The sequence below is a fragment of the Manacus candei genome, unplaced genomic scaffold, assembly GCF_025592945.1.
Source record: "Manacus candei isolate 608988 ecotype Guabito, Panama unplaced genomic scaffold, ASM2559294v1 h1tg000022l, whole genome shotgun sequence".
In the NCBI taxonomy this organism is placed as follows: domain Eukaryota; kingdom Metazoa; phylum Chordata; class Aves; order Passeriformes; family Pipridae; genus Manacus; species Manacus candei.
In genome coordinates this window covers 2,574,280-2,601,704 of record NW_026138070.1, presented here as the reverse complement: position 1 = coordinate 2,601,704, position 27,425 = coordinate 2,574,280, and the positions used below count along the sequence as shown (strand labels likewise).

The following is a 27,425-nucleotide window of genomic DNA, read 5'->3' as shown; positions in this document are numbered from 1 at the left end:
TGCTCTGCAACGTGGGGTTTGCAAAACCCAGCTCCTCAAAACCCAAAGGAAGCACCTTCCGCTTTGAAATCCGGATCTAAACTCAAGCACTAAATTAAGATGGGGTTTTTTTTGGGGGGGGGTGTTATTTTGTTGCACAGCCACACAACTATCCAGCCAGCTGAGGTGTCCCCAGGGAAACCCACCAAGAACCAGCCCCAAAAGAAAAGACTCACACTGGGAAGTCAAGCAGGCTGTGATTTACTGGGACAACAACACTTCTGCAACAGAGAACACGACTGTGCTGAGGCACCTGGCCAGCAAACCTGCAGCACCATTGAGCATCACCAGCTGGGGACCTGGAGAGGTGACACCAGAGCAGAGACTGGAGGGATCCTCCTGAGGACCCTGAAGAGCTGACACTGAGAACAGAGACCAGAGGGATCCTCCTTGGGACCCCGGAGAGGTGACACCACAGCAGAGACCAGAGAGTTTGTTCACGGTCCTGGGAACCCAGGAGAGGTGATACCAGAGCAGAGACTGGAGGGATCTGCCTGGAGACCCTGGAGAGCTGACACTGAGAGCAGAGACCAGAGGGAAGCTCCTGGGGACCCCAGAGAGGTGATGCCAAGCGCAGAGACCAGAGGGGTGCTCGGGGTCCCCACTGTCCCTCCCATCTGCTCCCCAGACATGCAGACACAAGACAGAAGCCTGGTGGGACATGGCAAGGCTGCTCCATGCCAAGGAAAGGAGTGAAAGGCAGCAGGCTTTGGATGGGCTCCACGGGCATCACAGCCATGCCAGAGACAGAGACGTGCGATTCCCTCCATAGGCACTTGATCCTTCAATCCCAGGTGCCCCTGCTCTGCCTGTGAAGCTTTGAAGGCACACATTGGCTGCAAGGGGTCTCACAAACTCCCTCTGGGGTTGCAGGGGGGCTGAGGGAGCCCAGCACCATGTGGATGGGATGGGGTTTGGTCCCACTCTCCAACTGGCTCAGCTTGTTGGTGCGTGGCTGGGCTTGATCCTCCTGGCTGTGACAGCAGGGCTGCTGTTCAGATGGTCATTCCCAGCCCAGATTCCCTTTGATCCATGTGATGAGCATGTTGTCAGATGTTAATCTTCCCTGGAAGCCATCTGAGATGGCAGGAGCCAGTCAGGAGCCTCAGGAGAGCAGGGACTCAGGGCTGGGGGGCTGCAGCAGGGGCTTGGCAGCAATTTGGGACTGGGAAGAGGCAGCCAAGCACGGACAGGGCAAGTGGAGTAGGCAGCAAGATCTGCTCTGGGAACCAGAAGGAACCAGGATCAGAGGAAACTGCTGTAGCTGGAAGTGCTGCTCCAGCTGAAAATAAATAGCAAGAGCAGCTGAAGGTTCCCTCCCAGGGCAAAACTCCGACTGCTGAGTGCAGGATGGAGCCTGGACTGCTCCATTCACAGGGTTTGCTCTAATAAACACACATAGCCCTGCAGCTGAGGAGCTCCTTGAAGGCTTGGAGGTGTTTCCTTAAGGTTTGATCCCTGCTCCTGCACCCTCAGTAATCGGCCCAAGCCTCCCTCCTCACCCTCTCTACACACTGCCTGGGTTGTAGCACAGCAGGTTGAACTCCAGGTTTTCATCCCAGTGCCGGAGGAGCACGAAGAGCTGCTGGGCTGCAGCTTTCACCGTGGCCAGGCTGGATCCCTCCGGGAAGTCCTGCCCGCTCAGCCACAGGCTGGCTTTGGCAGCCACCAGCTCCCACTCGACGAAGTAGGAAGCTGAGCTGTGCTCCAGCCAGGCCAGGGCCACCGCCGTGGCCCAGAGCATCCCCTCGGGCTCCGTCTGCCGCTGCAGCTCCACGTGGAGGAGCAGTGCCTGCACCTCGGAGCCGTCTGCCTCCCAGCCCCGGCCGCTGTCGGCTTCCCACTCGGCCGAGCCCAGCGCGCTCTGCGGGGAGGAGAAGCGGCGGATGGTGATGGCCGGGGGGGCCGGTTCCTTCTCGGCTGTCAGGGCTCTGGAGCTGCTCTCCACCGCGCTGCCCGAGGAGTGCCGGAGGCGCCCGCTGTCCTCCCTGTGGCTGCCGGGGCCTTCCAGCACCGCCCCCCGAGTGGTGTCTCTGCTGGTGGGACTCTTCCCGTGCCCATCAGGCACCAGGAGCTGCTGGCTGGAGCCGAAGTTTCTGTGCTCCACGGAGGGACTGGTTTTCTTGGTGTTGTAGGAGCTGGAGGGGCTGAGGGACAGGCGGTGGCAGGCGAAGGGCGACGTCCACTTCAGCTTCTCCATGGGGATGTTGACGGCACTGCAGAAGGCTGAGTTCAGGAGAAAGGCACCACAGGCCAGCTGCAGGGACACCTGCAAGGGATGGTGGGCACACAGGGAAGCTCTGAGGCACCAACCACTTGTGGGAAGTTCAGGGAAAAGGTGTGGATGAGTGGAGCAGCTCTCTGTCTTTGAGCAGACCACTGGACGTGGTTGTCAGGGACAGCAAGAGGAAAGATCCGGGGGCATCCTCCCTCTGCTCCCCTGCAATGACCACGCAACCCCAACAAGACCCAGGAAGGAGCTGCTCACCAGGGGAAGGTAGTTCATGCTCTCATTGTCACCCTCAGAGCTGGCTTTGCTCCCTCTGTTTGGAGATTTACTCATGAACCCTTTGGCAGCTCGAACCAGCAGCCTGGTTTTATTGAGGGTCAGCCTGAGGAGGATAAAAAGGTGACTGTAACCTCCATGCTCCTCCTGATTCCCACCCTCTCCTCCAAAAGCCCTCCCTGTCCCCAGACAGCTGGGTCCCAGCTCTGGCTGCTGTCCCTGGACGTCCTTTCTCTCTCCCCATCACTTGTGTTCACTTCAGACCTAGGGAGGTAAAAGGCACCTGTTAAGGTTGAGCTGGTCCATACCTGGCAGCAAAAAGCCTCTCGATGGACTTTTGGGCTTGTGCAGAGGAAGCAGACACGCTCTGGAGTGGCCCTGGGAAGAAACAGAGCTGGGGGTAAATGATGTGCTACAGGAGGGAGAAAGGGAGCACGGTGTCCTGGGACATGGGCAGGCTTGTCCATCTGCTGAGTCTTTGGCAAAATCCTCTCCCCTTGCCCCATTTTTCCTGTGTGGATAATAAAACTCCCACACCTCTTAAAAATGAGCCTGGGGGAGATTTATACCAACAGCTGCATCAGGTTCCATCCTTTGTACCCCAGAAAGAGTCAGGTCTTGTGTTCACAAGCCTAAATAGGTCGTAAAGTTTTATAAAACCCCCCAAACCTCAGCAAAATATTTGGTCAAGAGCCCAAATACCCAAGAGGACTTGATGCAGCTGCACCCTGGCAAGTGCCACCAGCTCTTTTCCTACCTTCAGGGAGACGGCAACGCTCCCAGGCAGAGGAGGGAGGGGTGCTGGAGGGGGACAGGCTGCTCTCCTCGGCATCTGGAATGGAGGAACCACATCAGGAACACCACCCAGCTGAAACCCCTGCCGTGCCCCCGCTGTGGTGGCCGCTCTCCCTCCCCACGGCATCATCGGGGCAATGAGCCTCATCAGGGCCACGTTAACTCAGCTGCAGCTCTGACAGTGCCAGGCAAGGTCCAGTCCAACTCGTCTTCATTAGTGGAGGATTTGGTGACAAAGCAAGTGTCTCACATCCCCTTGCCTCTAATTACACCCGTTTCATCCCCCGTGTTATCTCTGTTACGGCTGCCAATTAACTTCCAAGGATTGTCAGCAGCATGACCTGTGATTTCAGGGTTTCAGGGTAAAATTGAAGCTTCTTCCCCATTTGAGGAGATGAGCTCCAGCCAGACACGTGTCTGGTGAGCAATGCCTCCGAAGAAGAAGGCAGAATTAAAAAGGACCAGAGATGTTCCAAACCACTGAGATCTGTAACACCAGGAAGGAGACAAAACCCCAGGGAATCTTACTTGTGCTGTAAAATCTATTGTCTCCATTCTGGCCACAGGCTGACTGGGGACGTCCAGGGGAAAGGCCACGATGCCTTCTGTTTCCTGAGCTCAGGCTCCTCTGGTTGCCTTGCTTGGATGCTGCCCCTTGGCACGAGAGAAGGGAATGGCCAGGGTTAGAGAGGGACTGGCACACACACTATGGCAACAAAACCCGCAGGATGATGCGTTTGGTCAGGAACTGTAGTGACAGGACAAGGGGGAATGGCTTCAAACCAACAGAGAGCAGGTTTAGATTAGGTATTAGGAAGGAATTCCTCCCTGTGAGGGTGGTGAGGCCCTGGCACAGGTTGCCCAGAGAAGCTGTGGCTGCCCCATCCTTGGAAGCGTCCAAGGCCAGGTTGGACAGGGCTTGGAGCAACCTGGGCTAGTGGGAGATGTCCCTGCCCATGGCAGGGGGTGGGACTGATGATCTTCAAGGTCCTTTCCAACCAGACCATTCTGTGGTTCTCTGGGCATCTTTGGGCATCCAGGACTAAGAGTGGACCTTTTCCCTGGCCATGGGAAGAGGTTCTTACCACCAAGAGCTCAGCCATGGCCTCGGGTATGTAGTCTGGTGCAGCACTGAGCTGTGGCTTCACAGGGTTTACCCTGAGCCAGGTTTCTCAGTGACACTCTCCCTCCCAGGACGTTTCACACCACGTTACCTGTGTGGGTGTACTGGACCAGGGTGGGCAGGTAGGAGCCCGTGCTCAGATCCACTGGCACAAACGCCGTGTACTTGCTGATGACATTGCAGGCCTTGCTGGTGTGGACAGCGTTGAGCTGGTACCGCCGCCCGGACCCTGCCAGGGAGGGACACCAGGCTCAGAGTCCAGGCCACACCTTGAACCCAGCTCCCAGACCCAGCAGAGACTGCACCCCTGTACTGCTCTAAACTCTGCCTAAAATGCTTCTTCTGCTCTTATTTTACATGCCCAGACACACTTCATGGAGGAGAAGTTTGACAAGACCCAGGGACGTGCAGCCCAGAGCACTGATGTGTGGCTGCTGCTGGATCCTCAGAGTTTGATGCCTCCTCCCAGCTCCTAAAAAAACCCCATGCTACCTGATGCATGAAGCAGAGGAATCATAGAATCATGGAATATACTGAGTTAGAAGGGACCCACAAGGATCACTGAGCCCCGCTCCTGAGGAGTGTGAAGGAGCACAAGCTCAGGCACGCTGATGTGCAGAAGCAGGAGAAAAACACAAGGCAGCTGGAGGGAGCTATCATTTGGGAGCTGTGTGAGACATTCCCTAATATTTCACCACTTCCAGCTCTTGCTTTAATTCCTGAGGCTGCTGGAAAGCCCCCCAGATGCCGGGCAGGGCGTGCCTGCAGCCAGCAGGGCGTGCCTGCAGCCAGCAGTGTGTTACCGTGCTCGATTTCACACTCCTTCTCAGCCAGCTGCTCGAAGTCCCGGATGACCGACTTGGCTGCCAGGTGGTGGAAGGTCTCACTCCACAGGTCTGTGTCCCCGTTCCCCTGGCTCTCCCGCTCCCGGAGGAGAGGGCGGATGTCAAAGGGAACTTCCCACTGCACGGGCTCGTTGTTCCTCAGCCCCTTCACCACCGCCTTGCAGAGGGTCCTGGGGGAGCCGCAGGCAGCGCCGATGTCCAGGTCCTGTGGCTCCCACTCGCAGGAGGTCTCTGTCTCCAAAGTGAGGGATGGATGCTGGGCAGACTCTGTGGAGAGGGGAGAGGCAGATCATTAATCACATCCCCGGGAGCTGAATTCCCCACCGCCAGCAGGAAAGTATAATTAATCCTCCCTAATTTTCGCCCGGTGGCACTCAGAGCAACGCCAGCCCTCCTGCTCCGCCAGTTACCCGGGTCCCCAGGGCTCCGGCTGTCCAACGAGGACCGCAGGCTCACACTGGCATCGAGTGCTTCAAAGCCCCTTCCTGGAGTCTGCTGCAGCCCGTCCAGCACTGGCGGGGAGTTGGTGTCGTGGCAGAAGGACACACAGCCGTGGTGGAGCAGGGACGGGCGCCTGGCACCTGTGCCACGGATCCTGGTGGCACAGCCATGAGGGCTGGCTGGGAAGGGCTGAGAGCAGAGCAGATGTTAGGGCTGGATCAGCTGCAGCTGATGGCAGGACCTGCTCTGTTCTCTCTGATCCCTGGCATGGACCTGCTCTGTCCTCCCTGGTCCCTGCATGGACCTGCTCTGTCCCTTCTGATCCCACCTCCTCCCTGCCCGACCCCAGCACAGGATGCAATCCTGCACACACACAAGTCCTTCCCTCTCTGTCCACCCCTGGCTGGAATTCGTGCCCAGAGCCCTCCATCAGACCTGCAGTGTGTCCGTCCCCAAGGGACCCTGGCCCCAGGGGCTCCTTCCCCAGACATGCAGAAGGTGAAATATGATTTTCATCCCTCCAGACATTTTAATGACTTCACTTGGGAACCAAAGGAAAGAAGAGAGACAGAAAGATCAAGGACCAGTTGCTTAGTAACGAAAGGAGAGAGGAGCAGGGGATGGGAGAAGGGAATTTTTATCTTTTTCTTTTTTTTTAATGAGTCTATTTCTCCACTTTCAGGAGACATGAATCCCCCACTCCAGCGCCTCTGGTGTCACATCCCACACAGATGTTCCCCTCTGCAAGCTCTGGGTTTTATTCTTGTCCCCAGGGCTGTGGGAAGGTCCCCTAAAACTGACAGACTCTCTATTTTCCTAGCACAACCCCAGTGATGGACAGAGATGGTAGAAAGTGGTGGACCTCCATGCTGGATGAAAGAATATTTTCTCTGGATGATACATGACCTCCATCACCACATAATGTTTGGTGCTCTATGAGTCCACCAGCAGAAATGGGAGGCTGACAGCTCCAGGAGCTACTTACCGAGCTAATATTGAGATATTTAAAAGCAAACTGCTCAAAGAAGCCCCTGCCAGACCCTTTCCATTCAAAACCTGCTCCTTCTCCTGCCTGAGCTCTCCTCCCAGCCAGAGGAAGCCAGCTGGGAATAGAGCTGGGGGTTTAGGCTGCCCATTGCTGGCACTGACCTTTCCTTCCCAGCACGGTGCGTGTGGAGACGAGCTGAGGGCTTGCCTTCACACCCCCGAAAATGTCAAGCCCTGGCAGCAGGACCGGGAGCTGGGAGAGCTGCTGGGAGCCCTGGCAGCAGGAGGGAGAGCAAAAGCAGGCTGCATTTAATGAAGAGCAGGATGGATGCTGTTAACTATTTGCTGCCCTCCAGAAGGGAGTCGTTTCCATCCCTGCCCTCGCACTGAGCATCCCATGAGCAGGAGGATGCTCTGTGGACCTTTCCAGTACAGGGAAGATTACTGGTACCCCTAAAACCTACCACTGCTCACGTTCACCACCCTCCCTGCTGCAGCTGGAAGGCAGAGGTCTCATCCCTCCCTGTGGAGCACTGGCCCTGCTTCCCCTTCACCCCCTGATCTCACCTCCCACCCCTCTCCCAACGATCTCTAACCCGCAGCATAAGGGAAAAGAAAGCCCCAAACATCCCTCACTCTGAGTTTCCATGGGAACTAAAGTGCTGCTGGTCTTTCCAGCCCTGCAGATGCTGATTGCAGAGCAGAGCATCCCAGTGATGCCAAGGATGGGAGAAAACCACCCTTCCCATAGATGAGTTGTAAAATCTTCCCAAATTCCACCTGCTGTGGGCAGGGGACATAACCCTGTTCAGCAGATGTATCATCACACAGGTCCACATCTCGCCCTAGTGCTGCACAAGGCTGTGGATCCAGCTAGGAATCTGTTTTGGCACTGAGTTCCTTTTCCCTGCAAGGCACAGAAGTGCCACAGCCTTGCAGTGAGTTTGAATCCCAAATTGCAGGGAGATAAGAATGAGCAGAGGAGTAGCGAGGTGAAGCACAGGCCACTCAGGGCGAGGGGAGAGGAATTTAGCAGGGCAAAGCTGGGCTCCCACGGGGAGGGACTGCTGTGGGATATCAGGATGGCACTCTGCTCTCTGCTTGGCTCGTTTCCCACGTGTTTGTGATATGCTGCAGAACTGTATCTATTATCTATATATTTTAGGACTAGTGTGAGCCACACCCTTTCCCTGGCTCTGATAGTTTCCTGCTGCTCCTTGCTGGCTTCCACCTGCAGGTAAACCCTCTCCAGGGATCACCTACCTGGAAATCCACCTGCCAGGGGTCGGGGCTGACCTGCTGCAGGTCCTGCAGGTGGGTTTTCCGAAGGGGGTTTTTCACCAGGGCTGTGCTGGGATCACTGGCCGTGGGCACCTTCCTGCCAGGCTTGTGGTCAGCGATTTGGGTGGTGCTGTATGCTCGTCTCCTGGAGGAACCCTTCACATCCATTCCTGAATGTGGGAGAGAGGATCAGCCCTGCTCCAGAGGTGCCATTCCCCCTTGGCTCATGGTGGGAGAGAGAGGGCCCACCCCAGGGTCCTCCCGGGACTGAGGGGGCCACCCCCAGCCCTGCAAAGTTTTAATGAAACCACAAAAGGAAATGGGAACACTCAAAATTCCTGTGGATGTTGAGAGAGCGGGCTGGGGAGGTTTCGTCTGAGCAGTTTTCAGACAGAAGAAGCCTGACTGCATTTCCCCAAGCCTCCCTGGAGAAGACAAAGGGTTTACTAATGAAATTTAATTAGTGCAGACATCCTCCTGTCAGAGCAAGAGTAAAATTTGCCTTGGAAAGACATGATTTCTCATTGCTTTTGACAAGTTTGAGGGGATGCACAGCACAGCTCCTCTCGAAATATAAGGGAATAACATCCCGTGAGTAACAAAGGTTTCCCCAGCTGCTTTATGCCAAATGCTGCTGACACAAACACCCACTCAAACCATGGTGGGGAGGGGGGACACCCTGGGAACAGGGCTTGGGATCCATTCCCCCCCTCTCCTGACTGGGAAGATGTTTTGCAGGTGCAGGGATGCTCTAGCAGAGCTACCCATTTGTTCACTGTACTCCTTCACACACTGCTTGGGAAGCTTGTAAATAATTATGTGGTCAAAGCCAAAGCTTTGAAAATCTCCAGGGTATCCAGCTCTCCAGGGCTCCCCTTGATTTCCTGACAGGTTTGGATAAAACATCCAAACCAAACAGACTCGCTCAAGCCCCAGGAGATCTGTCATCCCTCCTGCAAACTCCTCTGGCTCTTTGTAGCTGAAGACACTTATTTATCAGGGGAGCAAATCGGGGAAGCAGCGACAGGAGCTTGATTAGGGAGGCAGGGCCATCACACCCACGCGTGCACGGAGGGGACTCTGACCCGTGTCTGTGTCCGACTCTCCCCCGGGATCTCTGCCCACCCCCAGGTGGTCGGGGCAGTGCTCGGCAGGGCAGGAGCCCTCCGAGTCTCTGGAGTGATTCCAGCTGTCCATGTCTGCTCCCTCCTCCTGGGAGTGAAAGAAGACAGAGCTGCCCGACTCCTGGGAGCGCATCGTGCTGTAACACTGCCGCTTGTCCTGTGGGGAAGCAGAGGGAGGGGACAGGTCCCACCAGCGCATCCATCAGCCAGATCCCAGCCCCTGGGCACCAGCACCCCAAAGTCTCATCCACCACCTCTCTTAAGGACAGAGTCAGGAAGAAGGAAACACCTCCTGGCCATGTGCAGAGCTGAGGCACTCGTGTACACAGACCCCAACACCCCTCACCTCCAGGGCAGCCCCACACTCGTGGGACAGCCCCATGGACTCACGGATCTGGGGTTGGAGAGGTACAGGGAGGTATCACAGATGATGCCATAGCCAACCAAGTGGTCACCAGGGAAGAGGCAGCTGGTGCTGACAGGGGAAACCAAGGCCTTGGTGCTCTCGGGGAAGACCCACTCCACGGACACGTCGCTCAGGACCGGCGCCATCGCCTTCTTCAGGGACCTGATCAGCTGAGGCAGGGAGCAGAGGGGAGAGGGGAAACAAGCAGCTGCATGCTATGTGTGCCATGGTGCACGTGCTGTGTGCTGCAGGGAAGGGGAAGATTTCTTCAAACAAACCCATCAGCTGATTCCTACCCTCTCCTGGCAGCCTGCTCCCTCTTGCTCTACTCCATACCCCTCCCAGCACCCCCAGCCCCTCGGCATGGTCACACTTGGCAGTGCTGGGTTAATGGTTGGACTCAACTTACAGGTCTTTTCCTGCCTAAATGACTTTGTGATTCCATGATTCTTTACCAGGGGTAGGTATTGATGGAACACGGGACTCATCCTGCACGTGCTGCTGGCTCAGAGCAAGGTGGGAGCCTGTGGCCAGCATCCCCTGCTTGCAGCATCCCCTGCTCCCACCCAGCACCCAGGAAAAGCTGTTGATCCTCACTTGTCCAAGCCCCATCCCTGTCCCGAGCCATGACATTCACACACAGAGTGACAGCACCAATATTTTTGGAACAGCTCCTTGCTGGCACAAGCCACTGCTGGAGATCAGCAACGCTCTACCAATCATACATGTGGAGAAGACCAACATCCGTGAATAGCTCATGGACAAACCTGTCAGGGAGCCATCCACATGAGCTTCTCTGCACACCAGGGGAAGTGAACACCGGATTTTGAGGCAGAACAGCTCGAATATTCCCTGTTGTTCCTTGTTTTTTTCTCACAGGCTTGGGAAGACACACCAGGCTGTGCTTTATAAGGCCATTAATTGATGCCTCAGACTGCTGAAGGCACAGAGCTGCACAGCCTGCAAAGCTCTTATTAATAGCTCGATAAAAACCCTCTCTCTTCACTGTCTTTGCTTTTAATTTACATCAGAAATGTTGATGCCATTCTGTCTTACAGAGCTTTTTGTGTGCTCCAGGTTCCTGCAGACGTGGGGGTTGCTGAACTCCTCATTTTCAAATCACGAAGGCAGGAGCTGGCTTTTTAGAGATATTTAGGAGCTAAAGACCCAATTCCCTCCGGGTCTAGTCATGCAGCGGGCGACAAGCTGGGCACTGTGCTTTCAGCAGGGGACAGAGCTGAATCCGAGGCACACGGGTTTGCTCTTCACGGGGAGAGTGGAAACGAGCAGGCTTTAAAGCCGGCTGAATGTGCAAAGCCATCGCAGCGCATTCCTCTCCCTCAAACCCCGGGTCCTTCTCGCCCGAGCAAAGCCAGGGCTGGGCCTGACTTCAAAACTAATTGGCTGCTCCGATGCCGGTCCCTCTGCCCGGTGTGTGAGGCAGCAGCTGCCTTTGAAGGCAGAGCTGCTGTATCGCGGCTATCGCGTTCCCCCAGCCCCACGCAGAGGGTAAACACACCCTCCCACTCCCTCCGACAGCCGGAGATGGAGATGCTCCTTCATCCCCTCCCGCCTCGCCCACCTGCTGCCGGGAGGGGGGAGGTGGAAAGGCAGCACCAGGGATGGGGAATAAACCCGCTCTGAGCCGTGGCCTCCCCCCTCGCTGAACCAGAGCATCGTTAGAGCCTCCAGGGCCGGTCCCTGGGGAGCGAGGGGCTGTACCTTGGGCTGCAGACTCTCTCCCTCCGCCAGGAACTCGGCACTGCCCCTGGACACGGCAGCCAGACCCCGGACCAGCCTCCTGCAGGCGTTTGGCCCGATGCCGAAGCTGTAGCACCTGCAAAGGGAGAGGGAGAATCAAAACCCAGGGGACAAGTCATCTCCCCCAGCCCCACGCAGCTCATCCACTCCCTGCAGGCAGAGGATCCCCCCGGCTTTATCCCACTGCTATGGCCAGAGGAAATCAAACCAGCTCCTCGTAGAGGTGGCTGGCAGGAGGGTGAGAAACCTTCCAGTGCCTAAAGGAACTCCAAAAGAGCTACAGAGGGACTTTGGATGAGGGCCTGGAGTGACCAGAAAAGGGGGAATGGCTTCAAACTGACAGAGGGCAGGGTTAGATGGGATATTGGGAAGGAATTCTTCCCTGTGAGGGTGGTGAAGCTGTGACTGCCCTGTCCCTGGAAGTGTCCAAGGCCAGGTTGGACAGGGCTTGGAGCAACCTGGTCTGGTGGAAGGTGTCCCTGCCCATGGCAGGGAGTGGAAGGAGCTGAGGTTTAAGGTCCTTTCCCACCAAAACCATTCTGGGATTCTATGAACCACCAGCCCCCTCCTCTCAGCAGACCTCAAACCCCTTCCCCAAAGACCAGCCTTCAGCAGTGACACTCAGGGGCTTCCCAGCAGGACCCCGAGCCCTGCCCTCCTCTGCAAACACAAACAAGCTGCTTTGCTGCCAGTTCACCTCTTTTCCCTGCTGCCTGTGGTCAATAGCACTAAAGATCCAGTAATTATCTCTGCTCACGATTACAATAAACGTTTTCTCAAGGAAGGAGGAGCTGCTCCCCTGACTCCCAGCTCTGTGAATCAGGATTTGGTTTGGGCTGAAGGCTGGAAGTTGAGCTGCAGTCCAGGCAGGAATGGCAGTGCCTGGTGGGGATGAATGTGGCAGGAAGCCAGAAGGATGGGGCTGGGTGGGATTTGGTCAGGGCAGTGGATCACTGAGAGAGAAACCACCTTCAGCAGCAAATTGCATCCACACGAGGGGCTTTTCTCTTAGGGGTTTTTAATCCTCAGCTGGCTGCAAATCCTAGGCCAGCCTCATAGCCCTCTCAGATAAGGCTCTGATCTTCTTTTGAGATGGGCCATGCACATGATCCTGCCTTCCAGGGTCACCTGAGACCACACTCTAACGCTGATCACATTTATCCCACGCCTCTGTAAGAGCAAGGGATGGGATGCCCTGTACAGCTGGGAAGCAATTAGACCTCCATGTAGCTAAAAACCCACAGAGCAGCTTCCCTGCTAAGCTGTGAAATCTGAGGGATGGAAGAGGAATGAGGATTTCTTACATTTTTCTTACGTTTTGTGTCCCTTAAAGAAGCAGAGGAGAAACCAGAACAGCCTGTGATCAGGGCTGGGAAGCCAGGCTGGGAGCTCGAGGCACAAATTAGCTGCTTTTTACATTGCTCCCTTTCAGCATATTCAATTCTGCACAGCCCCATCCTGGAAGCAGCTGGGGCCAGCCCCAGATGTGCTTTAAAAAAAAAAAAATTAAAAACAAAAAAAGGCAAGGAAGATTGTTGGCATGTCAATCTCTCCTAGCAGGAAGCATCAGACAAGAGCTGTGAAGCTGTCAGCTCAATTATCCTGCTTTTGACTGTTTAAAAAGCATCTGAACTTCTGGGATCTGTTCCAAACCCTTTGAGGTTCTCCCATGGCTCACAGCAGCAATCTCTCCTGCCTGTGCCTCTGAAGTGGGGACGTGTGTGAGATGGGGCTGTGTCCAAGGAGAAGCACGTCCCTCCCTGTGCCGGGATTTTGGCCCCGCAGGGGTGATCCCTCTGTACCTGGTGGAGCAGGAGTGGTTCCTCAGCAGCTCCAGAACCTTCCCCGTGTTGCTGATGGCCCCCTCTGTCAGCAGGAAGAGCAGTCGGGGGTGGCCCCTGTGGATGGGCTGACGGATGACCCACTTCAGAGGGGACAAGATGTTGGTGCTGCCCATATCAGCACGGATTCTCCTGATGCTCTTGCAGGCCAGGGCCAGGCTCTCCTGCCCAAAGGAGCAGTGGAATTGTCAGCAGCAGCTCCCTCTGAGCACCAAGGAGCACTTCTGCTGTGGAGACAGGCTGAGGGAGCTGGACTGGGGAAGACAAGGCTCTGGGGAGACTTCAGAGCCCCTTCCAGTACCTAAAGAGGCTCCAAGAGAGCTGAAGAGGGACCTTTTACAAGGGCATGTAGTGACAGAACAAGGGGGAATGGCCTTAAGCTGAAGAAGGGTAGGTTTGGATTAGATATTAGGAAGAAATTCTTCCCTTGAGGGTGGTGAGGCCCTGGCACAGGTTGCCCAGAGGAGCTGTGGCTGCCCCAGCCCTGGAAGTGTTCAAGGCCAGGTTGGACAGGGCTTGGAGCAACCTGGGCTAGTGGAAGGTGTCCCTGCCCATGGCAGGGGGTGGAATGGGATGAGCTTTAAGGTCCCATCCAACCTACACCAGTCTGTGAGTCTGTGATTCTGTGAAATGTGGGTTCACCCACCTCACAATAGGCCTGACTGGCAGGAAAGAGGGTCTTAAAGGTGGATCCAAACCCGATGATGTTGAAGAGACACGTTGGCATCAGGCTCTTGAGAACGACCAACAGGGCATCCTGGGGGTGGAAAACAAACAATCATCACCCCAGGACTCTCTCTGGCTGCCACAGCTTCACCAGTAAAAGCTCTGCCTGGAGCCATCCCACCTTATTCCCACCTGCATTTGCCAGAAAACCAACTGTTTCTTTCCCATGCACCGCAACGGGGACGCTGCTCTTTCCGAAGGCCCCGAATGGTATTTGGGACCCAAAGCGGTGAGGAAAATGGGGAGTCTTTGGAGGGAAAAAAAAAAAAAGACCAGCAAAGAGCTGAACAAATTTTTGTGTTTGTTTTTAAGGGATTCAATTTGTGCTGGCAACACGGTGCTGCAGCACCGAGCTGGTGGGTGAGAAGCAGAGTGTGAAATTGAGAAGTGCAACACGCAATGCATCTCAATGCCCAAACTTGCAGAAAATAAACAAACAGCTCCAAGTTACACAAAAGGAAAAGCCTCCCCCATCCCCAATTCTCTTGTATTCATAGCTGGCTTCAATTAAAATAGCTGGGAGACAACAGTTTAAAGCTATTTTCTTTACCAGAGGTGGTTATCTAATGTGCCTATTCCTGGGCTTTACATAAGGGAAGAGCAAATTGAATTGTCACAGACATTTGTGATGGTCATGGACAACTCCAGGACAGAGCTTTTGAGAGCAGCAACTGGGCAAGAGCTGCCCAAGATGCTCTTGAGCTTGGAGGAGCAATTATATGTCAGGAGAGGAAGCCAATTTGAAGCAAAATGTTTATTTAAAGCAAAATGTAAAGCAAAGCGTTCAAGAGCAGCTTGGTTCTTTTTAAATGCTGATCAAGGCAGACTCCTGCCAGTCTGCCGAGGGCAGCAGAAACCCTAGAGCCAGTCCCAGGAGGAGCTGCCAAGGTCAAACGAGCAGGAACAGCCACCCTGTGTTGGCCTGTGCAGTGGCAAAGACCGAGTGACCACAGAGGGTACACAGAGAACCCGCCTGAGACCACCAGGGATGTGGTGCCAGGTCAGCCCAGCTCCCAGCTCCTGCAAGACTCAGCACGGCAGAGCTGGAGCACTGAAAATCCGGGGAATACAAGAACAGGGCTGCCCTTTAACAGGCTCTGGAGTGCTTTAATCCAAGCTGTTATCTCAAACCTACGAGGGTGTATTTATACCACTGCTCCCAGATGGCTCCTGGGATGCTGGCTCTTCCAGATCTCAGCGCTGACATCCCATCTTGGAACTAATTACAAGGGAAAAAAATACAAATTTCCAAATGTTTCTGTTGAAGCACTTCCCAAAGCGGGCAACCGATGCCTGGGTGCTGTTTCAGCAACCAGGAAGATTTATTGCTTCTTATGGTAAATATTGATCTTGATCCTGTTGCACTCAGTATCTATACAGCAACTCAATAAGGAGGGATGTTTGCTTCCAGAAAAGTCAATTCCCAGTTATTAGTGTAGTTTTGCCAGCAAGCTCGATGTACCATCACAGCCTGGCTCTTCTCCCTGGCTGCATCAGGGTGGGAAAGGGACTGGCTGCAGGGAATTTAAGCCTCTGAACTTTCCACCCCAGCTGCTTTGGCCAGATGCCCTCCTGCTCCACTTGAGCCATCCCATCTCATCCCTTAGTGCATCCCTGTGGCTGCACAGCTCCAAGCCCTGTCACCTCACTCATCCAGCCATCTGAGGATGATGCAGAAGTTTCCATCAAGCAAAACCCCCCCAAACCCACTAAGAAGAGCCCTTCCTGCAAGGGACTTTTGTTTGCAAGTGACAAACAAGGATGGGAGACTCAAAAGAAGGACAGTGGGTTTCTCCCTTGAGGCATCTCCTCTGAAATTTCCACTATCTCCAACGAAATATATTTTCTTTTTCCTGTTTTTACAGCACTTCTGCAATGGGAGTCCCAGCTCAGGACCTTCCAGAGAAGGGGTCTGTCCCTGCAAGGGTCTCCATCCCCATGGGACAAACCAGCTTTCATGGAGTCTGCAGAGACTGTGGTGCCCTAACCCAGCCATGCTGTGAGCTGGAAAGCAAAAATCTGGCATGGGGCAGAGATTCCCAGACTCCTAAAGGTCCTGGGGGAAGGGGGTGCAACTCAGAGATATCCTGATCCCTTTGGGAACAGCCTCCCTATCCCAGGGGACCTGCCACAGCCATCCTCAGGTTCCCCAGCATCCCAATCCTTGTTGCCGGAGGTGTCTGTCCTCCAGCAGTTCCCATGGAAACCAGAGACAGATGGGAAAGGAGATGTGTTTAAAGATGGACAAGCTCAAGAAGTGGGTCTGTGTGAAGCTCATGAGGTTCAACAGACCAAGTGCACGGTCCTGCACTGGGGTTGGTGCGGGATAAAGGGTCACATCTGACAGGGGAACCTCAGACCCACAAAACATCTTGACAAAGCCTTTCTCCAGGCCCCTTTTTTATCCAGAGGTCTCAGCACATCTCCCATAACCCTCCACCAGGCTGCTGCTGTTGATTTGTGTTTGGAAAAGGGATGTTTCATGGGGGGCAAGAGGTGCCCCTCAGCAAAACATCTCCTAACGCATGGTCAGCACATCGCTCCCCTTGGAGCACCCTGGAGGGTTGTCCCCTAGACAGAAATCACCCAAAGCCCTCCTGGAGACAGGGGGAACTGGAGAAGGGATGCACAAAACATGCTAGCAAAGAGAGGGAAAGAAAACAACTTTGCATTTGATGTGCTGATAGGAAGATGAGGAAGAGAACAGGAGAATGAGCTTCACTGCAGGTACCTAACAAGCCCCATGGTTGAGATGACTAAAGCTACAGCGTATAATTACCCCCCATCCCCTCATAATGAACACTCCTCAGCACTCAGCACCCCCACTGCTCTCTAAAATTCATCCTCTGTTGACATGCAGGTGCTTCCCCTCCCGCAGGTACCTTGACACGGTTGATGTTCCCGCTGCTCATGCTCCTGCTCCGGTCTATGAGGAAGATAAACTCGCCTTGGGCATCCTGAAGGCCTGGCTGAACAGTCCTCAAGTCAGGGCAGAAGTTGAGCATGATGATGGGGTGGTGGAGGATGTCCTTGTTCAGCCGCTTCCTGATGATTTCTGTCTGCAAGAAAGAAGGACAAAGATCAAGAGGTTGATTTTTCTGCCCCATTTCACTTGCACTGGAATCAGAGTAGGGCTGTGTGCCTGAAAATGTAAGTGTGTGGCCTTCTGCAGGCCAGAATCTGCTTGTTCTGGCCTCAGAGGTGACAACACCAAGGCTCAGGGTGCACTGAAGTTGTTCTGTTCATACCTCCAGGGGAGCTACTCCGTGGGTAAATGGAATTCCTGCCTCCTCAGTCACACATTGCTCAGGGGACAACAGCTGGCAGAAAGCCTAAATCAGGGCCCATGGCACATACAAAAGCATTCACCATCCCTGGAAATGTTCAAAGCCAGGTTGGACAGGGCTTGGAGCAATGTGGTCTGGTGGAAGTTGTCTTTGCCTATGGGGGGGGTGTGTGTGGAATGGGATTGTCTTTAAGGTCCCTTTCCACCCAAACCATTCTGGAATTCTACAGAGCAGCTGCACGCTCAGATGAGAACCTGGGGGAGAAATCAAAAAGACCTGGCCCTACGCAGCACCTTGCAAAACCAACTCTGCAAACATTTCATGAGATCCTTCCCGAAAACCTGGTTCATTAGCACAGCCTTAAACCTGGTTCATTAGCACAGCCTCGCATCCCACCGAGGCACACCGGAGTTTTTTCTCCACGGTCACTCACTAATGAAGCAAGAGATACAGCCGGTGTGCTGTGTTCACTGCTTCAGTTCATTCCTGCTGCCTCTGGTTTGCTGCTTTTTCTGCCCAGCTCTTTTATCACTTTTCTTTGTAGGGATTGAAAGGCTTTGGAGAGTCAAACCGGTCATTGTGGCCACCGTTCAATGGACCCCGCATGATCTGTCTCTGCACTGCACACAGCTCTAATGGCTCTGCATTTTCCCTCCTTCTATTTCAAGTACTCATTACAAATGGGATAAAATTAAACTGGTGAAAACACCTTGTGATGGGTTTATAATGTGCTATTACGTGTGTATCAAGCTGTCGTGGGTTCACGGCCTCAGCTGCTCTCGAGGGAGCTCGGCCACCCCACATCACCCCTGGGTCTGAGGGTGGAAACACGCTCCACAACAGCAGCTCAGTCCTCAGCTTTTTTTATTTGCCTGTTTTCTCCTCTTTCTGACTGCTCTTCTCGTTGGTTTCACCGGCAGTAAATCAGACCCCAGATAACCAGGCTTGTTTTTCCCTGGCCATGAGTCACATTCCTCGATCTACGACCCAACGACCCGCCTTTATTTTATGTAACTCGCTAACTCAAGAGTCCCCGTGGATCAACACTTGCAAGAGCTCTGCTTTCAGCTCTGCTGCCCCAGTGCTGCTGCTCTGACCCTGTGAAAAGACGGGTCTCACTCACAGGAACAGACACCTCGCTGCCACATCAGCTCTCGCTCATCCTCTCGTACTTTGGAGTATAAATTAATCAGACATGGGGAAATCAAAGAGCTTTTTCTATCCTCATTTTCCTTCAGCCATATGCCATCATTCCTGGTTTATCACATTTCAGACCAGGGGGATCCTTGCTGCCTTTGTCCAAGGACTGAATTGTGGTCCATCCCTCCAATGCTCTTGGAGATCCATGACATAAAATCCTTGTGTGCTTGGGCTAAGCCCATGTTTTGGGATTTCTCACTGACTTTGGAGGGAATTTAACAGGCAAGCCTTCAGAAAACAGCTTCAGAGCTGCTACTACAAGTCAACCAGAAAGAAAACATCTCCTCCTCACCTCTCTTTCGTTCCCCTCCACCCATTATCCAATTACAGTAAACTAATCAGATCATATTGAGGAGAGTTGATTCCAGTGTGCATCCATCCCCACCACCCTGCAGCTGACAGCATCCAAGCCTTTTGCATAACAAACCAGAGGAGGAAAATTAATTATCATCTACTGCTGAAATTTCTGGGCTAATTTAATTTAAGCTGAGAGGTGCCCAGTGTCCTGCTCTGAGCAGCAATTCCAGTCCATCATCCACTCCAGACATTTTGGGCATTTCCTCTGCTCCCTACAGTTGTTTCCAGCCCCCTTGAGGAACAGATGGGTTTCCTGCAGGGAAATGATCCCCACTTAGATAATTTGACGTGCTAAAGACAGAGGAATAATTAGGGAGCATCCAAGGCGTAGCGTGGGAGTTCCACCTCGTTCCACACTCAACACAATTAGAGGAGCACACGCAGTCCCAGCCCTGGGAGAGGGAGTGGAGGGCAAAGGGAAGGAGAGGAAGGTTGACAGGTTTCTGGTGACAGAAGAAGTCACAGGAGCACAGGGAGCCATCCCTGCAGCAGGTCCAGGATTTCTGCCAAGCAGGGCCCAGGATCAGGCATATGGAGAAGGAGTTCAGGGAGAAATGAGCAGCTCTGGGTGCACAGAGAGCTCTGGTGTGTGCAAAACAGGCGCTGACACCTTCAGCCCCGGGCTGTGGTCACACAAGCACAACCTGTGCCTTAGGGGAAGACGCCCACCCTGGAAACTCAGAGGGCCCTGAGCTGCTCCCAGACACGCTGAGGTTCTGGGCTGTCACTCATTCCTTCAGAACTGCTGGAAGACAAGGCACAAATCCCAGCGCAGATATTTTTCTCTTTGCTGCTCAGCAGAACAAAGAGAAGTTTCTCCTACCTTGTCTCCAGTTCAGCTCATTATTCCAAGCAAAATCACTTCTTTCTCTCTGACAGATATCCAGAAACAGTAAACATTTACTGAGCAATTAAAAGAATGTTTTATTCTGTGTCATTGCAATAATTATAATACCCTTAATGCTATCACAATGCACCTCTCTAATTATGCTATGCTAGACTAGCACTAATTATACACACAATAACCATCTCAGAGCTCCTTCCACACTCAGCTTACCAGCAGCACTGCTGAATTTTCCCCTCTTCCTTCACACAAGCCCCTCTCCGAAGGAGGATCTTGCAGAGCTTACAGGGAAGTGTAATAAGTGGTGCTGGCAACAAGGAATCATTTGCTAGCTCAGCTCCAAGTCCAGGGAAAGCCTCAGCTAACACCTGCAGCTTTTGTTTCTCACCTTTTTCTCGGCACTGGGGTCTTTCTTAGTGCCTTTAATGAAATCATTCTTCCCCTTCAGGTGTCGTTCGTACTCTGCAGGTGTCATGTCACCTTCTTCCATTAAGATGTGAGGCATGTGGGGCTCTGGAAATGCAAAGAATTGAGTGAGGAATAGCCTTGGCCAAACTTTGCATTTGGCAGAGATGCAGCCTGGAAAAACAGCAATATCCTTGAGCTTGGGGAGCACTTTGAGAGAGTCTGGAATTACCTCCTAAGGAAGCCTAACCCTGACAATATTCACAAAACCAGGGCTAATCCAGCTGTGCCCAGAGCTGCAGATGAGGGTCCCAGGATCAGCAGAGAGGAGGCAGAGCCCACCTACCGCTGGGATGGATGAGGATCTCCACGGGCCTGTCGAAGGTGTGTTTGTTGGCCAGGGTGATGACGATGCTCTTGGCGGAGCGAGCCGAGGGGTCGGCGTCTGCTCGGATCTCGTGGGTGGGGCTCTCGACGCCTGCCCAGGAAAACCAAGGTGCCGTTGGGGTTTGAGGGTTAGGAAGACCAGGGAGAAGAGATGACAGGGCGGCAGAGGACAGGAACCCGTGTTGGCATCAGCCCTGTGCTGGTAAATCCACCTCAGCAGAGCTAACTTGTCAAAATAGATCCCACACCGAGGGGCAGTGAAGGAGGAAGAGTGTGGATGTTGCCTTGAGGAGGTGATAGCCCATCCCAGTGCAGCAAGATGGCACTGGTGTTCCTACCTGCCAGCAGGCACGGCCCCCGAATCTCCAGGTGGAAGCTGAACTCGTACTCGAAGGGGTTGGTGGCCTCACTCTCCAGCAGCTGAGCCAGGCAGAACCTGCTCCCTTGATCCGGGCTCCCTGATCCACAGTGCTGCTTGTCCCTGCCAGTGAGATGAGCCCAAATAAACCCTGTGAACGAGTTCTATCCCCCCAGGATAGAGGTTTGCCAGAGGAAGAGCTTGCAGCAGCTCTCCAGCCTCCCAGAGTGACAACAAAGTCCTCCTTGGCCAGACCTGCATCCCCCTGGATCAGTCCCAACCAGAGCCCACCCCTGGTTTTCCGTACGTTTGGAGCTGGTGGCTGGAAGGGCTGCTGGCATTCTCCAGGCTGGGCTGGGGGACCCTGGGGACACACACAGCCGGCAGAAGGACCCTCACAGCCCCACTGGGCGTAGTCTGCAGCTCAGAGGAGGTGCTGATGAAGATGGAGATGCTTTCCAGGGGAGGAATCATGCCCAGGTTAGCCACAAAAACAATCCTCTCCAGGTCCTCATCCATCAGGATCCTTCCTGCACAGAGACAGGACCACACCAGGAAGACATGGTGGCACAACAGTGGAACACATTCCCCCCATCTCTGGATCAAACACCCGAAGCAGCCCCCACTGCACACATCAGCACTGTCTAAAGAGCCCCAGCCTTCTGCATCACTCCTTTGGCTGCCCAGAAGCAGCAGTGCTTTCCAAAACAGATAAGACTGACATTTCTGGCAGGGACACAAGCACCACAACAACTCAGCCTTTCACAAGGAGCCCCCTCGATGCCACGGCATATGCCAGCCAGCCGCCCCCTGCCACCACCTCCCCGTTCCTCTTGCCATCCTTTTCTCCCCCACATTCCCTAAAACAGCCTCCACCTCCTCACCTCTTCCACTGGGGAGGCTGCAGCTGTCCAAGCAGGTGTCATCTATCTTGGCTTTGTCTTTGATCTGCACCGTCACCACGCGCCGGGACACGGCCGCCTCGAAGCCCACGACGGCCGTGCCCTCATCCAAGGGGAACACAAAGAGACCTGCCAGCCAGGAGGGGCTTTAGCAACACCAGCTGCTTCCCTGGACCCACCAGCCAGCACCCTCTTGGCACTTCCCAGGGATTTTTCACACCTAAAAAATCAGTCTCGGGCATAATACACTTGGTTGCTCTTCCTACGAGCATCTGAAGGTTTAAGGCATGCACAGAGACCCACCACTGCTACATGCCTGGCTCTAAAGTTCCCTTCCCAAGCTTTACTCCTTGAAACTTGCCTTCCAAAGCCTGGGGGTCTGGGTTGTGGTAGGTGAGCAGGGCTGTCATCCCGAAGGCGTAGCCGCTGACACAAGATGTCACCTCCGACGTGGTGAGGGGCAGCGGGGAGAGGGTCGCCCAGTTAACCAGCCCTGGCATCTTCCCGGGGGTCTGTTGGCGATGGTGGGGAGCTGGAGAGAGGTGGAAAGGTGAGAGTGAATGAGAAGCACCAAGTGCCCAAAATGTTTGTGTGCCACTGTCACCTCATGTTGTTTTTTTAGCAGTTCTGAGGACAGAAAGGTGAGTGACACTGGAAAGGACGAGACCTGGGCTTGGTGGCTCCACTAAGGGGATGGGGACAGAGCAAGACTTGGTGGGAACACACATGGTGAACCCATTTCTCATATCTCTGCTGGCACAAGGGATCAAACCTGCCTGGCTGGAGACAAGTGGCTCCAGAGATCCACACTCGTGTATCTCCCCAGCTCTCACACTGCTGGAGCCTGGGCAGAACAGATTAACACCCTTTTTTTATCCCTCTTGCTCCTCATTATCCATCCAAAATGACAACTTTCTCCAGGATAAGGCTAAGATCCTGAGAGTTTTCCTTTATCCTGTGGGAAGGAAGAGCAGGCGGGCAGAGTCAGGCATCCTCATCCTCGCTGCATTTCGGGGAGGTGCTGCCCCGCATCCACAGATCCTTCCTGCACAGGCTGACTCATCCCACGCTGTGCTCAGCCGAGACATTCAGATGCAAAGTGGCTCCTTCTGCCAATTACATTCCAACTCTTTTCCCGGAGCAGGTTTTCCTCTGTTCCAGCTCCTCTCCCCCAAGCCCGAGTGTTTTAAAGGAGACCTTTCAGGTGGCTTTCAGGGCCACATCCCGCTCCCCCGGGGCATCGGGAGAAGTTGCTAGGCAGCAGTTCTCCCCGGCTGGCTCTGCAGTGCTTTGTGCAGTGATTTACAAGGCCCAGGAGGAGCCAGAAGCACTGAAATACATCAGTTTCTCATTTCCTACCAGTCCTGCGTTATTAAAAACCACCTTTATATGCAAATGCCACGGAAGACGTGAGCAGCAGACATCAAGGCCACGAGCCCCACGAGCACTCGGGCAGGAAAACGGCGTTAAGAGAGGAAAAAGGGAGAGAGGTAGGGAGAGCAAGAAGGGCTGGCTGGGATGGGGGAGAGCAGCCAGGGAAACCGAGTAAAGGAAACAGCAGCAAGGATGGTGATGGAGGGCAGTAATCCCGAGGCACGCCTCTGAATCCCAGCCAACAACCTCTGCCATTCCCGATTTAATCCTCCCCTCCTGCTGCCTCGAGTGCTGCTCATGCCAGGGGCTGCCCAGGGAGGTCAGAGGATGCATCCCTGGGGTGCATGAGGAGATGCAGGAGCACGTCTAGCTCGGCTGTTCCAACACAGGAGCCCTGCCTGAGCCAGGGGAGCCCATTCCACACCGAGGTGCTCCAAGCCGTGCCAACAGGGATGTTGGAAAGTCAGGAGCTGTCAAGGCTCCACCTGCTACAGGGTCCCCTCTCTGCAGGACGTGGCAGAGGCCATCAGGACATCGGGAGGTGATTAAATGCCAGGTGGGGCACTTAAGGAGGGGGGGATTACTTTGCCTTAGGGAAGAAAGAAAGGAGGAAATAACAAGGTGAAGATGTTCTCTGTCAGCTTGGCACAACAAGAATTCATTATGGGCTGCCTGAGGCGTGAATTTGGGCTCCAGGAGCTGTGATTTTAGCTCAGAAACTCCCTTGGCTGCAGAGACTTAGGGCAGAGCTATGGTTGAGATCCAAGCCCCTCACCTGTGGGAGACTGGGGACATGGCTCCCATGGGAACCACTCTGCCATCAGGGATTTCTGCACCACCTGGGCCAGGACAAGCACTAAGAGACCTTTGGTGGGATGCAGAGCCCTGTGCCATGTCCTGTATAAAGACAGCCAGGAGAGTTGCACCTTTCCCAGAGATCTCAGGGGTCCAGAGGAGCCTGCAATTAGCCCTGCCTGCTGTGCCAGCCAAAAAACCCAGCCCTACAAGGACAGGGAGGGCTTGGGGGGCTCTTCCCAGCAAAACCCCTGTGGATGGGGATGCAGCCAGCACAGCCATGGGGCTGCTCTGCACACATCGTGTCACCAACGCCATCAAGTGACTGCAGCATGGAAAAGGAGAGTGGGGAGGCTGGAGTGGGGGAGAGCAGTGGGAGAGCTGGCACCTCTCTCCTGTTTCCCCCAGGAGCCCATCACCAGCCCCCCAGCTGCTCCCCATCCTGCCTTTGCCACTCCAGGACCTGCACTCGGTCTCCATCCAGGTCCCAGGGCTGCACCTTCAGTACTCAGCTGGCAGGACGCTGCATCCCAAAAATTACCACCAGCATCACGGCAGCACAGGGTATCCTTGCACCCACCCAGTCCTCAGGGTGCCCTCTCAATGCCACCAAACGTGCCCTGGGGCAGGCACGGGGCCATCCCGCCGACCTGGTCCCAACCCACGGCCTCACACAGCGTCTGGCATCCCGGGGAAAAAGGGAAACCACTGGTAAATACCTTCATTCCCCCCGAATACCCTACACCTGTAATCTCATCAGCTGGGGACAGACATTGTCCCACGCTCCAGACCTGGCACACCGCCGGGATGCTACTGCCTTTCCCTGTTTTTCTTTTTTCCTTCCTTCCTTCCTTTGTAAACACTCTTTCCATGACAATCCACCGCTCTTCCTGGCCACGGAGGAGGGAGCGACGCAGTAACTAGCGCGCTCCCCCCACTCCGGGCAATTCCCTCGGCCAATTCCCGTGCCCGGCTGACGGGGAAGGCGCTGATGCTGCTCCGACGTCCGCGGACGGTCCCGCTGACGTGCGGAGTGCGCAGGGCTGGGATCTGGAGCACGGGCTCCAGCCCCTCCACGTGGCTGCGGGTGCCTGTCCCAGCAGTGCGAGGCTGGGGCTGAATTTTAAAGGATTGGGTTGGCAAATGCGTTCACGTGCCTGGAAAAGGGGGGGGGGGAATGCCTGGGGCGCTGCTCAGAACTGCCCTGGGTGTCTGTCTGTGTCTCTGAGCACTGATGTGCCCTCAAAAAAAAAAAAAATAATCTGTCTGAGCGCGTGGAGTAAAGACAGAGGCAGAATAATACTCCTCTGAGGTGTATTTTCAGGTATTGAATGGAAAAACAGAGCAAATTGTGAGCACACAGCCTGGCTTCGGACAGGACCCGACTCCCAGCCATGCCTTGGGGTCCCAGCAGTGCCACACCACGGGGGCTGTGGCACCTACAGCTGACAACAGGACAGGGAGAGCCAAACCAGGAGCTGGAATAAAAGCCAACTCAGCCACACCTAGCCCTGCTGCCTGAAGGGCAGATGTCCAGGGGCAGCCCCGGTTGCTTTAGCCCCCCCAAGACATGAAGAGCCATGTGCAGCCCAGCCCTGGGGCCACACGGTGCAACAGATGCACTTTTGGGTTGCTGACTCGCTGCCCCGCCCTGCCCCAACCCCTGACCGGCCCCAAATGGGTTCCCTTGGAGATCACATCTCCAGGTCCGAGCCAGACCAGGGGCACATCCCCACTGCTCAGCGGGTGCCTGGTTTCCTCCAGCCGGGTAAAATATTCCTTCCTCTTCTTCTGTCTCAAGCAACACTGACATCCAGTGGCTGGCCAGGATGACAACAGCCGGAGTGCCCTGTGGAGATTTACAGGTGGACAGATCCGGACAAGGATGGTGACAGGGTGCCTGTTGCACCACAACCCTCCACCAGCATCCCTGGGCAATCCCCACGGGGAAGAGAATTCCCCCGTTTGCAATCCCGAGACGGGAGAAGCCCTGCACCTCCCAAACTTTCAGGGCTTTTAAGTAGAGTCACACTTGGGAATTTTCCCTGGTTTTCAAGGACAGCAGGGCTCAGGGAGAAGATGTGGGCATGCTGCTGAGGGACCCCTGACTTTACCTACCTGACCCACATCATCTGCAGGTCACGACTAAGACATGCAGGACCCCTCCAGCTGCTTTCCCCCAAAGCAGGAGGCTCAAACCTGGCCAGGGAACTGGGATCAACCCCCAAAACATCTCTAGGAAGCACCAGGACAAATGGTGTTTTCAAAGCATACACAGCACTCTCCTGTCTGGAAGAGCTAGGGATCCAATGGCAGACCTGTGGGAACTTCCCAGGAAAAGCTACAGGAGTTTTTCTCCCACCTCCAGTCTCCCCAAACCCCAAACTGCAAGCAGGGTATCACACCTGATGGGGAAAGCAGAAAAACAACCAGTGCAGGCCCTGGAAGGGTGACAGCATGGCCCCCCACTGCCACAGAGGTGACAAAGGTTGCTGGGTAGAGACACACATCCCTTTGGGGTGTCCCCAAGGGCACCCCAAGGCCTTGGATATGGAGATTGGGGGAAGGTTGGGGAGCAGCTGCTCCTGCCAGCAGCTGGGTCCTCGTTCCCGGGGTGACGCAGTGCCAGGTTGGAACGTGACTGACAGCCCTGGCAGAGACTTTGGGATTTTGGGATCTGCCAGTCATACCCCTGGCAGATGTCTTGGGCCACCAGCCTGACCCCAGAGCTGGGTCTCAAGGATGTGGATTCACGCCCCAAGCCCCTTTCTAGAGCTGTCAATCACTCATTTCTGACACAAGGTTTAGATAACCCCTGCCTTGCCAGGCTTGCAGCTGGGGGAAGATCTCTGAGCTGAACCAGAGATATGTTGTTAGCCCAGACAACCCTCTGCTGGGCTAAAATTGCCAAACTCCATAACTGGAATGCGTCTGGATCCAAGGAGACACGTAGGGCCCTCAGGAGCAGCACAGCCCTTCCCCATCCATCCCTGCCCTGCCATGCCCCAGCCAAACGTGGCAGATACAAGCCAGGTCTTGCTGCTTTGACCCTTACCGTTGAGATCAGCCCCCCTCACCCTGCCAAGGTCAGTCCTCCTTCCCCAAACAGTGTGTCCACAGCCAGGATATCCCACCTGGCTGCCCAGGAGAGCAAGAGCCTGTCACCTGCAGCATCACCCCCCTCCCCCATCCATCCCTGTCCTCTGCCTGCAGGGAGATGGAGACAGCCACTACTGATGCCTGCACAATTTTGGGGAGGGATGGGATGCTCTGGGACTCACTATCCAGCTGGGAAAAGGCAAGGCTGGGAAGCAGCAGCTTTCAAAGTGTGGGCTTGTGCCTGCAGAAATATTATGACAGGGATCTCTTCAGTGAGCTGCTTTGTGCTGGGATCGTGCACAGCCTTGGGAAGTGACACACACACACACACAGACACACACACGCACCTCACACCCACCCCTGCCGAGCTAAAAAGGTGCAGGAGCAAACGGAGAGTAACCACTATTTTTCTTACCTTTCCTGGGAGAGAGGAGGAGGAGGAAGGGAATGGGGGGGTTGGAGCAACTTCACCCACTCTTCCAGCCCCTCTGCGGCCGGGCTGGGGGGGCAGGAGGGACAGGAGGAATCCTGAAGGCGACAGG

General features: G+C 54.7%; 1 protein-coding gene across 1 annotated transcript; it reads right to left on the bottom strand.

Annotated features, from left to right (window-relative positions):
• Positions 1–224: 224 nt before the first annotated feature.
• On the bottom strand, positions 225–27,425 carry VWA5B1 (von Willebrand factor A domain containing 5B1). Its single transcript, XM_051786512.1, has 22 exons — positions 27,299–27,425; positions 21,977–22,147; positions 21,598–21,744; positions 21,021–21,243; positions 20,694–20,836; positions 20,315–20,446; positions 19,952–20,076; positions 16,758–16,934; positions 13,796–13,906; positions 13,111–13,313; positions 11,270–11,384; positions 9,532–9,717; positions 9,103–9,298; positions 8,000–8,187; positions 5,719–5,938; positions 5,267–5,575; positions 4,555–4,692; positions 3,869–3,994; positions 3,303–3,377; positions 2,854–2,923; positions 2,528–2,651; positions 225–2,308 (listed from the first exon to the last, which is right to left on the bottom strand). Exons 2-22 carry the CDS (start codon positions 22,113–22,115, stop codon positions 1,547–1,549), a joined length of 3,909 nt encoding a protein of 1,302 aa, XP_051642472.1. The 5' UTR covers positions 22,116–22,147; positions 27,299–27,425; the 3' UTR covers positions 225–1,546.